Source organism: Heliangelus exortis, chromosome 10, assembly GCF_036169615.1.
Source record: "Heliangelus exortis chromosome 10, bHelExo1.hap1, whole genome shotgun sequence".
Classification (NCBI taxonomy): Eukaryota; Metazoa; Chordata; class Aves; order Apodiformes; family Trochilidae; genus Heliangelus; species Heliangelus exortis.
Genome location: NC_092431.1, coordinates 14,648,669 through 14,663,014, shown reverse-complemented (window position 1 = coordinate 14,663,014; position 14,346 = coordinate 14,648,669). Strand labels below are relative to the sequence as shown.

General features: G+C 39.8%; 1 protein-coding gene across 7 annotated transcripts in view; it reads left to right on the top strand.

Moving 5' to 3' along the window:
- DCLK2 (doublecortin like kinase 2) overlaps positions 1 to 14,346 on the top strand; it is a 71,396-nt gene that overhangs the window by 23,497 nt on the left and 33,553 nt on the right. For all 7 annotated transcript variants that reach the window (XR_011727773.1, XR_011727772.1, XM_071753679.1 and 4 more), the window contains exons 3-4: positions 11,315 to 11,417; positions 14,054 to 14,155. Coding sequence is in view for 5 of the 7 variants with exons in the window: in XM_071753679.1 (XP_071609780.1) it covers positions 11,315 to 11,417; positions 14,054 to 14,155 (205 nt within the window). In the remaining 2 variants the exon portion in view is untranslated. The remainder of the gene's footprint in view (positions 1 to 11,314; positions 11,418 to 14,053; positions 14,156 to 14,346) is intronic.

Genomic DNA, 14,346 nt, shown 5'->3' with positions numbered 1-14,346 from the left:
TCATACAAAAGAGATGGTTTCTAAAAAACTAATTGGGAATAGTGAAGTAATAGCTGATAATTTTAAATTCCCTTCTCAGGGATCTGCATCTCCAGTCGAAATCTTTCTGGGAGGCTCAGAGAAAGGGAAAAAAAAAATTCCACTGACCCAGTATGTGCTTTCTAGAAAACCTTTTAGTTTTACGTCCTTACTTTGGAAGTAAATGAGCCATGTTGCCTGGTACCCTCAGGCTTGCAACCAAATTAGAAAAAGACTATTTTTAATGTTGAATAGATAGTATCAATACAAATCCTATCTCTAGGCATTTGCTTTAAGACAGCTTCTAAGAGAGCTTCTCGTCTGGGGGAGGCTGTGCCAGACAGACAGAACCATGCCAGCCCGTTTTAATGCACAGTACAGAGAGTGCTGGACTGCCTATTTATTTTAATGTACCAGTAGAGAAAATGTCAGAGTTAAGTAAAATCATGTAACTGATTGCATATCCTGAATGCAGATAAGAATTAAGACTGTCAGTGAATCTGCCAAAAGTAGCTGGGCTTGGGTTCTAATTTTGAACACTAGATCAGTTGATCACTGACAGGGCCCCACAGAGGTTTGCTTGGCACACATAGTGAAACTCTACCCAGAGCTAGTAAAAACAACATATGTTCCCAGAAGCTGCTTAGGAAGCTCTTTAAGCACTAGGGAATATCTGCAAAAGCCTTGGACCTTGAGAGTAGAAAGGACACCAGTAACCTCGTAATGTGGGAGTCGTCACCAGAATTGTGCTGCTGCTTTAGCAGTAATGATTAAAGAGATTAAAGCTGATGCTGCTGTAACTAAGTGCAGGAGGGGTTGAAGTTCTGACCACAGCTCCAGTATGGACAGCAGTTCAGTCCATGGGGGGAACTGTAACAGCTGAAGGTGTAAAGTGAATGTTGGTATAACTGATAGATGAGATTCAGTTATGATATCCTGACATACTTTTGTTTAAGTGCTTGCTTTACCCTCCTATGGTCTGTACTATATTACCTCAGCACTTGATGCTTCTGGAGATTGTAACATTCTTGTCATCTCAGGAGGAGAATGACAAAAATACTGGCTTTTGTGATTCTGACATAAGGTACCTACAATATTAGTCAAATGAGAATTTATTCTCATTTTAATCTGCTTGTTCAGGATCAGACAACTAACTGCACATGAAACCATATACTCAAGGGACAGTAGCAGTAAGAAAAAAGACAGATCACACTCTGCTTGAATTAGGGTGCATCATAAACTTTTTGGAGATGGAACAAATTAAATCTTGACAGGACTGCAAAAAATGGAAGGAATAGGGTTTATGCCATCTATGTGTAATCAGAAGTGTGTGACAATGACAACCTACTGCAGCACTGGCTTCGAAGCCTGTGAAATTCTAAGCAGATCCCCAGTATCTGCTCCTCATGTGCTACTAAATAACACTCCCTGGTGCTGCTGCTATTTGTGTGGTGTTTGTGATGTTAAGAGACTGCCCATACTTCACTTACTCTATTGTATTGCAAGCAGACTCTGGTGTATGATTTGCTTTTTTCTGCGTAGTTGCACACCCAGGTGCAGAGTGGGGAACTGTCTGTACTACAAAACTCCCTTCTGCAGGGAGCAGGGAGGAGTTTACATCACATTCCAGTTCCAGAAGGATCACTTGAAAGTGAATAGGTACAAATGCAGCATGTCTTTAAGTTGGCTCTGACATAAAGCAGCAGTGAACTGGCAGCAGCCCAGGCTCAGCTGCTGGTGTTGGTACCCAGGATACCCTTTGCAAAGTTTGATGCTGGTGGCTGCTACTGTTGGTATTCAGCATGGCTTAGATTAAAGCTACTCTGGTTTGTCTGCACGAAATGGAGTCCAGATGAGTAGACTCCAAGTCCAGACAAGTCAGAATTTGTATGCAGATGCTCTCATCTCCAGCCTCAACATTATTTTCATCTTTTTACACAATAAATTAAAAACTACTTGTAGATATGCTTTTCAGCTCTTTATTGCTTTGTTTTTTGGGAAAAGCAGAAGGGAATTTGGAAGTTTTTTTCTGTTTTGCCACCATTATAATGGTGATGAAAAAACCTGTAACCCAAGGATTCATGAGTCATTTGCATAGGTATTTGCATCAGCTGCAACAACAGGTACATTTTTGGGTCAGTTTGAGTATCTTGAAAATGTTCTCTTCAAACTGGAGTATGGAGCTTAGAGCAAAGGCAATCAGTGCTGTGACTTAGATTGATCCAGGCTGAGCTGTACCTTGATTAAGTCCACTTCTTAGGAGCTGCAATGGGAACATGGTGAGAGGTGCCAGCACTATAGTAGGGTTCCAATTCTGTGCAGAGTAATGTGGCAATTCACCTGCTGGGGTTGCATTTGCTGTTCTTAGCTGCCCTGGACCAATTTAGGATCCAGGAGAATCCTTTGTATTGTTGGAGGCAATTGCCATGTCACTTGCTGTATGGGCATTACAGCTGGCAACCCTAATCTGTTCCCAGTCTGTAAACTGTAACATATTTTACATTTTTATCTGTATCCGTAGTTTAAGTGGTGTTTTTAAAAAAATCCTGATCTATCAATGAAAACAGGTATGATGTATATTTACAGAAAACCAATTAAATCTAAAAAAAAACCCCTGAATCCAACAGAGAATGGTGAAGCTGTATTATTTATATTGCCCAGCACTGTCTCATAACTGTTCTTGCTGATATGTGATTAGTGAGGGGAAAAAAAAAAGTTATAAAGATGTTATCTCCCTGTATAACTGTTTCTTCCAGTTCCACAGCCTGGTCTTTGTTGTAGCTTGAGGCAGACTGGGTTTACTTGTTGGTTGTGTGTTTGTTTCTTTAACCAGAAATAGGTGATTAGTGATTTCCAGCCTGGCTAGCTTGCTAGACAAAAGGAGTGGGAATGTGAAGGGAGTGGGAATGTGACTTCTGCTGCAGTCAACTGGTTTTCTGCATGTGAAAACATGGGATCAATGCAGTGGAAAGGATGAGGTCTGTTACACAAGGTCTTAAGCATCATGAAGACAAGGTATAATGAAATGCTTGATGAACTGCTGAGTGGTAAGAAAGTAAAGCACAAACAACTTGGAATTAACAGATGTATCCCAATTTACATTTCTCATTGTATTTAAATGACTTTAAGAATTCTATCGATGCTTCTAAGTAGTTTTTATAGAGATGAAAAAGGGTTATTTGAAAAAACAAGCAGAAAAAAACCAGCCCTTTGATAAAATAATGTGTTTATTGAACTCTGACTTTATTATGGGAAAAAACCCAAACCAAAGCAGAAACAGACTGTCAGTTTAGCATCAGTTACCTTGAGTAACTAATTCTGTAAAAGTACACTAGCCTAAACCACTCAAAAGATTTGGTTAGCCAAAATCTGGATATAATACAAATGCAAGTTTTGCATTGGGCCTTCCATGATGTAAATTAGGTTTATGTAATTCTAAACTCAGAAAGGGTTCGTATTATAGGCATAAAATATGGTTTTACTTGCTTTTCAGTGAGTGGTGGAAGTTTGGAATAAAGTAGTGATTCACATATTGCCAAATATAAGTGGAAGAAAGTGAAAAATTCTTTTGAGCTGCCAACATTGTTTTCTGAGAGCAGCAGAGCATTCAGTGTTGAGTTTTGCTGTGGTTGGTGTTGTCATTGGAACATTGTACTTGCTCCATTTCACACTGATGTTCAGTATCTTAGAGAAGGAGGCCTGAAATGTGTTTTTAAAGTTTCTTAAAATAAATAAATAAAATTATTCAGTGGGTTGAAAATGGATCTTCAGTAACAATCTGTGGTGTATGGTTCTTGCTCTCTGAGAAATTGTTTTCAGATACCAGTAATGAATTCTGCACTAATTAATTCAGAACAGGATGATCTTTCTCATGAATTTCAAAACCACCAATTATATGCATAATTGATACAGAGTTCCACAAAACAAGATAATGTTACCAGTACTTCCAGTGTTCAGCAGTGTCTCTGATGCTCTGGCTCAACAGTCACCCTGATTGCTTTAGTTTTGTTGGGTTTTTTTAATGTTTAGGAGTTTAGAATGGAATTATGACTCTATATGCATCTTTTTCACCTTCCAATTTACTCACATTTTGCCTCAAAAAAACCTTAACACACCGAGTCAGTCTTGAATTCTAAAGAAGTCACCTAAATCTTTTGCCTAAGTCACTTAAGTTCCAAGCTGCTGGTAAGCAGTATAGCAATACTTAAGTGTAATACAGGGTGATTTTCAGAGAGGAAATATAAAACACTTCACCCAAGCCTTACAGCAGGTTCCAGAGAAGTCAAGTGACTGAGAAATGGGCTTAGCACTTCTTTGCTGTGCTGTTTTATGGTCTGGAGAGTTGTGAGGTTTAGGGCTGATTATGTTCTGTGCTTTTGGGGAAGGTGAGTGGTGCTCATTTGGGGGTTTTTTTTCTGAAACTTTTGGATGTTTGTTTGAAGGACAGGACTTCTTTCAAGCAGGCATAACAGTACTGGTGTATCTGCTTATCTTATTTAATTTGACTTTTTAAAATAAAATTTGAAGAGAAACCTGACTTTATCGGGTTCAAGTCACCTAGTCCAACCCCCTGCAGTGAGCAGGGACCCCTTCCCCTAGAGCAGATTGCTCTGAGCCCTCTCCACCCTGGCCTTTAATTGTTTCCAGGGATGGGATCATCTACAGCCTCTCTGGTCAACCTGTTCCAGTGTAAAACTAAAACTTCCATTTAAATATTAATGAAAATTTATTTGTACTCTTCATCAGAGGACTTTTCCAGATTTCTGCCTTCTCTTTTATTCCTTCTGCACTGGCCTCAAACACCAAGTTTGAATTCTTACTTGTCTGTGGAAAAATAATTCTCATTTGAAGAAGTGCTGCTTCTTTTACCTCCCCAGGAAATTGTGTCTGCCCACAAACACTGGAAACCTTGGATTGCACGAGATGTTTGCTTCTTGCCACAGGAGCTCTTCTTATGTAAAGATTCAGAGAAATGAAAGTACATTGGATATTTGGCCATATTTGGTTAAGTTCTCCATAGTAGGTGACTACCTTTTAAAGTAGCTAAGGGCACTGATTACTTTAATAGTGTAAGAGGGGTAATTTTAGTGAGGAAAAAATATAACTTAGTTATAATTGTAGTTTTGTTGTGGTACACAATATGATTAAATCCATAAGACTTCTGAATTTGATGACTGTCCTTATATGTACGTTTTTTCTTTTAATGTTCTCTTGTAATTCAAGTAGCTTTTATTTTTAGAATAACTGCTCAGCTGTAAGATGGAAGGTTAGCTGTGTGAAGTCAGGTGCTATTTCTGGTTTTATATTAGGCTTCCCAGTTATGCCACGTCAGGGAAGAGTCTGTTATGCTGACTTTTGAGTTGCTGGGATTAGTGCATGTATGGACACAGATACAATCCTTGTGTTGTAACTGACATAATGTTTTTTGTTTTTTCTTTTGACAAACTGGATTATGATTAAATCACAAGCTGCATTTGTTAATTAACCCACCTCCAGGAGGTGTTGAAGGCCAAATTGGACAGGGCTTGGAGCAACCTGGTCTGGTGGGAGGTGTCCCTGCCCATGCAGTGGGTGGGAACTAGAAGATCTTAAAGGTGCCTTCCAACTCAAACCATTCTGTGATGATTTTGTGGCCAGTTTCCAATTTCCATTTAGAGTAAAGCTGTTGTTTCTTTGTGTAATTTTTGAATTTGAGAAGCATGATGTTAAATTTCAGTGTTTAGTATACTGAAATGATTGATTCTTATTAAAGCAGTGTATAATGCTGCAGGAAGGGTTTTTCTGGGGCCTTTGGTATTAGAGATAGATGAATTGTACAGTGTGATTCAGAATGATTAAAGTTTTCCAGAGTTTTACTCCTTTTCATCTGTAATAATCCAAATAGCTGAACATAATTGGGACAATACTTAAAATATGGTTTTGCATAAACAGATCAATTTTGCCATTTGGGAAAGCTGGTGAATGGACATTGCCAGTAAGTCCTACAGTACTGAAAGGCTTTAAGAAATAGATTTACATATGTGTAGGACCTCGCTTTAATTTGCACCTATTTCTACAGCTAATTTTTCCTTTGCTGTCATACCTATCAAAGTAAAGATGATCTCTTTGAATCTCACCCACTCCTCCGTTTCCACACACGCTCATTTTCTGAATTAAACTATGTTAAAAACATGCAAAAATCTGCTCAAAATTGAAATAAAACTCAAATGTGATTTCTGCTTCAGTCTGTCATCTGCTCCCAAGTGCTGTAGGGCATCCTGAGCTGTGATGTGACCTGACCAGGCTGCTCCTGCAGTCTTTCTGCACTCTCATACTGTACTAGGCGTTCCCTGGGCTGCTTGCCAGGCTCTCTCTGTTTACAAGGCAGCAGGCAAAGATTTAACAGTTCTGTTTGCTTTCTGACTCTTTAGATTCCCTATGGGACTGAAGCATTTGTCTTGTCCTTTTCCCCTTCTGTTGCTTATCACAGAGTGTGGGTGAGAGGAGGTTCATTTTGTAGTGATGAGTGGAATAATGGGACATAGCCATTGATTAAACAGTCATTCAGGAAGATAGCTGAGAAGAATTATTCCCATTACAGTCTTTGTTTCACTATTATCTTTTTTTTTTCTTCCTAAATAGATGAACATAGATGAATATTAATTATATTAATGAATATCTATTAATATCTATCAATAATAGATGAATATGTTGCCTTTAGGCAAGGCAGTGAAATTCAACATTCACCAGTTTTTAAAAACAGAGAACTCACTTTTCCTCTCACTGAATGCTGAATTCAATACACTTGAAGGAAAAAACCAGAAGGGTGCCAGATGACAAACCTTAAATGGTAAATCAGATAATGTCTCATGGAAGTTCTGAGCTAGAAGGCAGATTTATTATATAGTTTTATTGTAGTGTCCAGCAGGGCTGGGGAGACCCTCAGGCCTTTCCCAGGATGTGGTTGTGCAGAACTTCTTGGATGTGAAGAATTACATCGACTGCAGTGGAACTTCCCTCAGGCCTGGAACTGGTTAAAAAGGGACTTTGTAGAGTGAGACCAAGAAACAGCTGAACTACCTGAATGAGCTGTAGAGAAAAAAGGCCAGCTACATGTTTTTAGGAAGAGACTAACTGAGACTGTTAGCAAGGCCTTAGAGCCTCAGAGTAAACTGCAAACAAAGCTACCCACCTCACTTCTAAAAAGTTTTTTTATTTTGTCAAGGAATATAGAAGAGATTAATATAAAGGAAAACCACAGTCTTCAAAACCTGAAGTAAATTTTCTTGTCAAGACGTGTACTCATGTAACAGAAGATCACGTAGTGATTTTTTTAGTTTTGTAACAGAGTCTGTGGCATCCTTTCCACATGATCTGATCTCTGTTACTGTATTTCACGTTTTAGTTGCAAGCTAAACAATTGTGCATTCGAGCCTCAGAAATTAAGAGGTATTTGACCTAGTTCCCATTATTTTTAGAGAACAAAGGAGATTTTTTTTTTTTTTTTTTTTTTTTTTTTTTTTGTCCTGGTCTGCTCATGACCTCAGGGATGTTGGCTGATGGGGAAGTTATTGTGATCCATTGCCTAGTCCTTGTAGCTACAGCTAGTAGGAGAGGTGTCTAGAGGCTGACAAGTTCATGGTTATTTGTTCTCAAGCTTTAGGACTCCCTAGCCAACCCCACAGCTGCTTTGGGCAGATGTGCCCAGTCTTGCTAGAGTTTCAGATCTTTCAAGAATTGCACCTGAGATTAGTAGCTTGCTTATCCTCCTTTTGGTGTTGTGTAATTTAGTTTTATTTGGGAATTCTCAGAGAGCCTCTGTAACACAGCTGTCACAGGGAACATAAGCTGGTGAGGAACAGTTCTTGCAAGTCTCAATGCATCTTCTCCACACCAGCAAGGATCTTATCACTTGACCTGATCTTCCAAGCTTACTAGGTATCTGATATAGCAGTGGTTTTTTTGTTGTTGCTCATGTGTACAATTAACAGTTTATTAGCCTGCTTCCAAATCCAAGGCATAGTTTCCTCTGATGGTGCCATTTCTACCAAATGTATAAGTAGTTAATTGAAAACAGAATACTGGCAATTGCAGTACCTTTTTCTAAAGGACATGTCAGAGGTTCATTGGTTTGACTTTTTTCTGTATTTCTGCTTCCTGGGTATATTCTATCTACCCATCTGGCTATTTCCTCACAGTTTACTTGAACGCATGTCAGGAAATGGGACTCAGTATAAAGGCACCCAGGTGCCTTTAGCCAGTACTGAGCCTCTTTTGTCCCACTCTTGGTTGCAGTCAGGAATCCTTATGGCTCAGTAAGTAGTTAAAAGTACAGGTATACACACACTCTTCCCTCTGGTCATGTTTTTCTGTGAAACTGAACCAAAGGGAAGTTCCAAGGTAAGAAAAGGTGTGTTAAAATCCCAGTACTCAGTAGGAAGGGGTGGTAATGCCCTTTCCACCTTCCTTTTTTGAGTTCCTGAGGCTGCCCAGAGGAAACTCTTCCTTTGGAAAGTTAAGTCAGCCTCTGTTGGGGTTGGAACTGAAACAGAAAGTGGTCAACTCAAGTGTTTCTTCTGCAGGAGTGCTTTCCCTGCCTTGTGCACTGTAGGACATGCACAAACCCTTGAACTGTAAGCCTGGCAGCTTCAAAAACACTGCAGGAATTTTCATGAGGCTGTTTGTGTGGCAGTGAAGAGCAAGTGGCAGCACTGACTTTATTTGCAAAGGAGAAATAAATGATGGTGATTACAAATACAACCTGGCTGGCAAAATAGACAAATATCAGGATGGCACAGGTGTAAGCTGTTCCTGTCGAACTAGCATTTCCCAGCAGAAATGTGAAGATATCACACACTGAAAGTGTTAGCAGGGAGGTTGTGTCTAGATTTGTCACACTGACACTGAACAAATTATTCACGTATTTTCCAGCAGTTCCTGGAAAAAACCTCACTCCTTTTTTTGAAGCATTTCAGCTTTAAATGCCTATCACTACTTCTAAATCCAGCTGTTGCTGTGCCTGGCAGTTTTCCTGCTTTTCCTCTTTCCTTTCTTATGTGCTTCCTTTTAAAAATATTTACACGGTGTCCTGTTTTCTTCAAGTCCATAGATATAAATATTTCTTCCATTGTTAAAGCAAATACAAGCCTGTCTATCATTTGAAGTTCTGATTTTTAATTCCATTTCCAGCAAATGTAGAGAATTCTTCATCCAGAGCAGCTTTCCCCAGACACACAGGGTGTGGCTCTTCAGACTTAAACTGTGAGGGCCCTGATTCTGTGTACTTAAATTGCATCAACCCTACTAAGCTGAGCCAAACAATTTGCTTTTACAGCTCTTCCTTCTACATTTAGAATGAAGCATATTTGTAGAGCTGAAATAATACAATTCATAGAGTGAGCTCCTAGCTGTAGAGTGTTGATACATGGTTACAGAACTCTTCAGAGCTGAAGTTCTCAGAGTAATGGAATTCTTTAGTAATTTTCCAGGTGTTTCTAAAACCTCCAATACATGTCTTTCACTTTTTAAAGTGTTTTTTCTTCTCTGGAGGTTGCAGGACAAATGCCTTGGGGATACAGGTTTGTACACATAATTCAATTTTTGAAGTTGTAACTTCCTTGTAAAGTGGAATTATTAAATACTCATTGAATTCTGTCTGTGAGAGACAGATGATTATTCATGTTTCTTCTGGTGGGAATGTATCTTCTGCATATTAGATTGAGAGGTGGGAGTAGGAGTTGGTGTAAAATAAGTTTCTAGGCCTGTGTGGTGGTAATGGGAAAAGGATTTATTCGCAGATCACAGTTCGTATTTTCTAGACCGGTAGCTTGATCAGAATGAAAAAGTTTGGTAGTGGAAAGAGCAAACTTTATAGATTATAAATATTTTTCAGAAATACAAACCTTTCTTAAAAGGTAAATGTGGGTGTACATGACATGAAAACAATGCATTTGTAGATGGGAGGGCTCAGGAAATTGTTTTTGCTTTTTTTCTCTCAAATGGATGTTTTCCTCTATGTGTCCTTTGTCAGTGAGAGTGGATTGCCACTGCAATGGCAAAGTGACAATGAAAGGGTTTTGGTGGAGTCCTTTGGCTGCATAACCCAGTGACACCAAGGCTGGATGTGGCATGTGGCAGTGAGGACCTGGCTGTAAGGGCACCTCTGTCCTGCCTGGGTCAGCTGCCATGGCAACTCTGCTGCTGGTGGATGCCCTGTGTGGGTGTTCCTGCAGAGAGCTGGTGGTCATTGGTATTCTGAGTGTTTCTCCAAATCCTGCAGGCAGCAGAGACCCTTTCCTCTATATTTTCTGTTATCACAGTGGGTAAAATATGCAAATGGCACTGACAGTATCTGGGAAGGAAAAAAGCCAGTTTTCCTGAAAGCAGTTCTTTGTTTTACCACTTCAATTGGTTTACCAAATCATTTTAACTTTCCTAGCTTCTAAATAGCTCTTATTAGAAAGTCTTATTTGGCTGTGGTGTTAAAAAACTAGGGAAACAATTATACATCAAAATTTGCATCCATTTATGTTTTAAAAGTAGTTTACCTGCAAAGACTTTTTTTTTTTTTTCTTACAAGGGAGTTAGAATGAGTTCAGTGGGATTTTCTGTTGTGTCATTTTTTATTCTAAATGTTTTTAAAGCAGGCACTTGCTCCTTTATAAGCTGACTTTTGATTGACTTTTGGGGAGTCAGATTTTTTTCAAGGTCCTTGGTTTTGTGTTTTTAAGCAATGTCTAAAACATTTTTCTTTCTGATACCCCTGTCCTCGAAATACACTGTAACATCATCATTGGACAATTAACAGAGCGGCAAAGGACTCTATTTCTTTTTTTCTTGAATATGTAATACCTTTGAAAAAAGAGGTAAAATTTATTTTGAGACTTTAGAACATGGCAATAAAATACTTCAGAGCATATAAACCCAAATTTGTGGGTGCAATCGTTTTGCTTTGTCAAGTTTTCCCATAAGCAATTAATTAATGTAAGAATAAAGAAGCTTTGATCTTTGAGTAGTGATTATTGCTGGTCTTGTGAAAGTCATCAGCATGTCTGCGTAGTTACAGGCGAAAATCAGGTGCTAAATGTAAAACAAGTTGGTTTCTTAGGTGAGGGGCAGCTATGTTTTACATTCTTGAGCCCTGTCACTGCTGGGACAACTGAAGTTCTTGAGAGCTGGGGTGTTTCTGACATTGTAAAAGAACATGATGGTATCTCTGAAAAGGAAACCAAAACATACTAAGTGTTGCTGACCAACTGAAGATTGTATTTCAAAGCACTGCATTTGTTTATTTTGATTTGTGTGTTTTCCTTTGAAGGTGACATGCTTGCAGGACTTCTTTGGAGATGATGATGTCTTCATTGCATGCGGACCTGAGAAATACCGCTATGCTCAGGATGACTTTGTGTTGGATCACAGTGGTAAGACAGGACATCCTGTAACTGCTGGAACACAGCTTCATTCAGAACTCTTCCCTTCCCCCCCTCTACCTTCCCCCTGTTCAATAGAATCACAGCATCATAGAATAATTTGGGTTGGAAGTGACCTCTAAAGCTCATCTATTCCAGCCCAATGCAGTCAGCAGGGACACCCTCAACTAGATCAGGTTGCTCAAAGCCTCCTCAAGCCTCACCTTGAATATCTCCAGGGATGAGGCCTCAACCACCTCCCTGGGCAACCTCTGCCATTGTTCCACTGCCCTCATGGTAAAGAACTTGTTCCTAACATCCAGTATAAATCTACTCTTCTGATTTAAAACCATTGCCCCTCATCCTGTCCCTCCAGGCCCTTGCACACAGTCCATCTCCAGCCTTCCTGTAGCCCCTTCAGGTACTGGAAGGTCACTATTAGGTCTCCTGGAGCCTTCTCTTCTCCAGGCTGAACAACCCCAGCTCCCTCAGCCTGGCTTCACAAGAGAGGTGCTCCAGTCCCCTGATCATTTCCATGGGCCTCCTCTGGACCCTCTCCATCAGGTCCATGTCCTTCCTGTACTGAGGGCTCCAGAGCAGGATGCAGCAAAGAGGCAGAATCACCTCTCTCCATCTGCTGGCCAGGCTTCCTTTGATACCACCCAGGATGCCATTGGCCTTCTGGGCTGCAAACACACACTGTTGGCTCATGTCCAGCTTTTCCTCCACCATCAGCCCCAGGTCCTCTTCTGCAGGGTTGCTTTCTAAAAACTCATCCCTAAGCCTGTACTGATAGTGTGAATTGTTCTGACTTGGGTGAAGGACCCTGCTCTTGGTCTTGTTGAACCTCATGAGGTTCACCTGGGCCCACCTCTCCGTCTCTCTGTCACTTTCAGTCCTCTAGAGTTATGTGATTTAGGAAAATATACATGGGAATATCACAGAATCACAGAATTCTTCAGGCTGGAAAGAATCATCAAGCCCAGCCTATGACCTGACACCACCACACTGGCTAGACCATGGCACTAAGTGCATCCAGCCTTTCCATCAACACCTCCAGGAACAGTGACCCCACCACTTCCCTGGGCAGTCCATCCTAATGTTAATATCAAATGTCAATATATTTTCCTATGAATTAAAAAGTTTTTCCAAACAATCATTTGGACTGTGCAAGTGTGTTGAAATGCACTAATAAACCTGATCTATTTTCTCAGATAACTGACCCTGTTCCTAAAATGAATGGGAAAAAAAACACTGAATTTTTAAATGCTCAGTTGTGCATCTAATGGCTCTAGAATATGTTAAAAATGTTAAATTTTTACATCTGTGGCTATAAGATGATTTCCATGTTGCATTCTTCATCAGGTTTTTGAAAAATCACATCTCAGGTAGCTGAAAGCAAAAGCACCTGCTGTTTTTCCAGGTTTTACAAATTCCATAATTTCATTATAAAAACTTCAGTTACTCTGAGAAGTGTAGGTATATATCTATACATTTAAACTGGTGGATGATTCAGCTGGCTCCCATTCTGTTGTTATTTCCACAACACTTTCCCAAAACTGCAGGAATGAGTTGATTCAGCAAGAGTGGAGCTGAAAAGGAGGGTATTTTTTTAACATAGTTTTAGGCTAGTTAAGGTACAATTTTATTCTTAGGCAGGAATGGAAGAGCATGCTTGCACTAACTCACACTGCAAATCCCAGTCTGGGCAAAATCATAATTTCCCTTGCAGTTTTTAAGGCCATAAATTTGCTTTTTACATTACGACAGGCACAGGCCAGTTTGTCTCATTTCCTTTCTGAGAACCTAGCAATGGAGGGGAGATTTTTTTCCTCCTTTTGTCTCTTCAGCTTTGGTGGTCCCTCCTTCCTCTAATAACTCTTGAGGTCTTAATGGAGGAAAGCAGATCAGGTATGGGGTGGAACATACCTTAGCTGGCAGAGCATGCAGCTCTACTTACTATTTTTGAGGGTGACATGGCATTATAGTGTGGCATTGACATTGTAGTGATGAATAACAGGGACAAAATTAGGAGCCAAATTTATGCAATTCTCCTGGGAGTGATTTGCAGTGGATGCCAGCTATAGGGATTAAAATGTTTCCAAAATGTCAATGCATGTATGCCCATTGATTCCTTTCCTATTTAGATTGTCCTTTATTTAATCATCTATAGCTGATGGTAAATGGCAGTCATCTGTTGTCTCAGCCTTTTGGAAGCTATTAACTTTTTTTACCTATTTAAAAATTGGTCACAACGTCAGTTTCTTTCAAAAGAAGGTAAAAGAGGCTTGCTCTGCAGTTGTCCTGTATGAAGCTGCCATTCCAGTTTGCAGAATTACTGGATTATCAGAACAACCTTGGTATCACCTGACTTCTTCCAGCTGTGTGTAGTTAAAAAATTAATAATAATAATAATCCATCTTCAAGGAATTCAGAAATATTACATGCAGAATGTTACATACAGTTTCTGAGTAGCTCAAATCTGTGTGTATGGTAGGTAGGTTAAGCTGATAGATTTGTTCCATTCAGTTGGGCAGCATGTGTCAAAAATACTGATGTTCATTTTCTGGGTAATAAACAGCCACCAGTAGTGTTTGGAGGAAGCCTGTGCACTGAGCTGTTGTCAGAACTGTCTGCTTGCTCTGCAGAATGCCGGGTTATGAAGTCCTCTTACTCCCGATCGTCTGCCATGAGGCACTCGGGGTCCAAAAGTCCAGGACCTTCACGTCGAAGCAAATCACCTGCCTCAGGTACTACTCCTTAGGAAAGAGCAGAACATGTAACATACATGAATGTTTTAATTTGTTTAATGGGGTGAGAAAACTGTTGGGCTCTGTCTGAAGTGCAGGTGCTGTGCTTTGTTTCCTGAGGGAAAAAATATTTTTTCAATTTGTCTCATAGATCTAATACTGATTTATAATAAATTTGCTTGTTTGCTTGT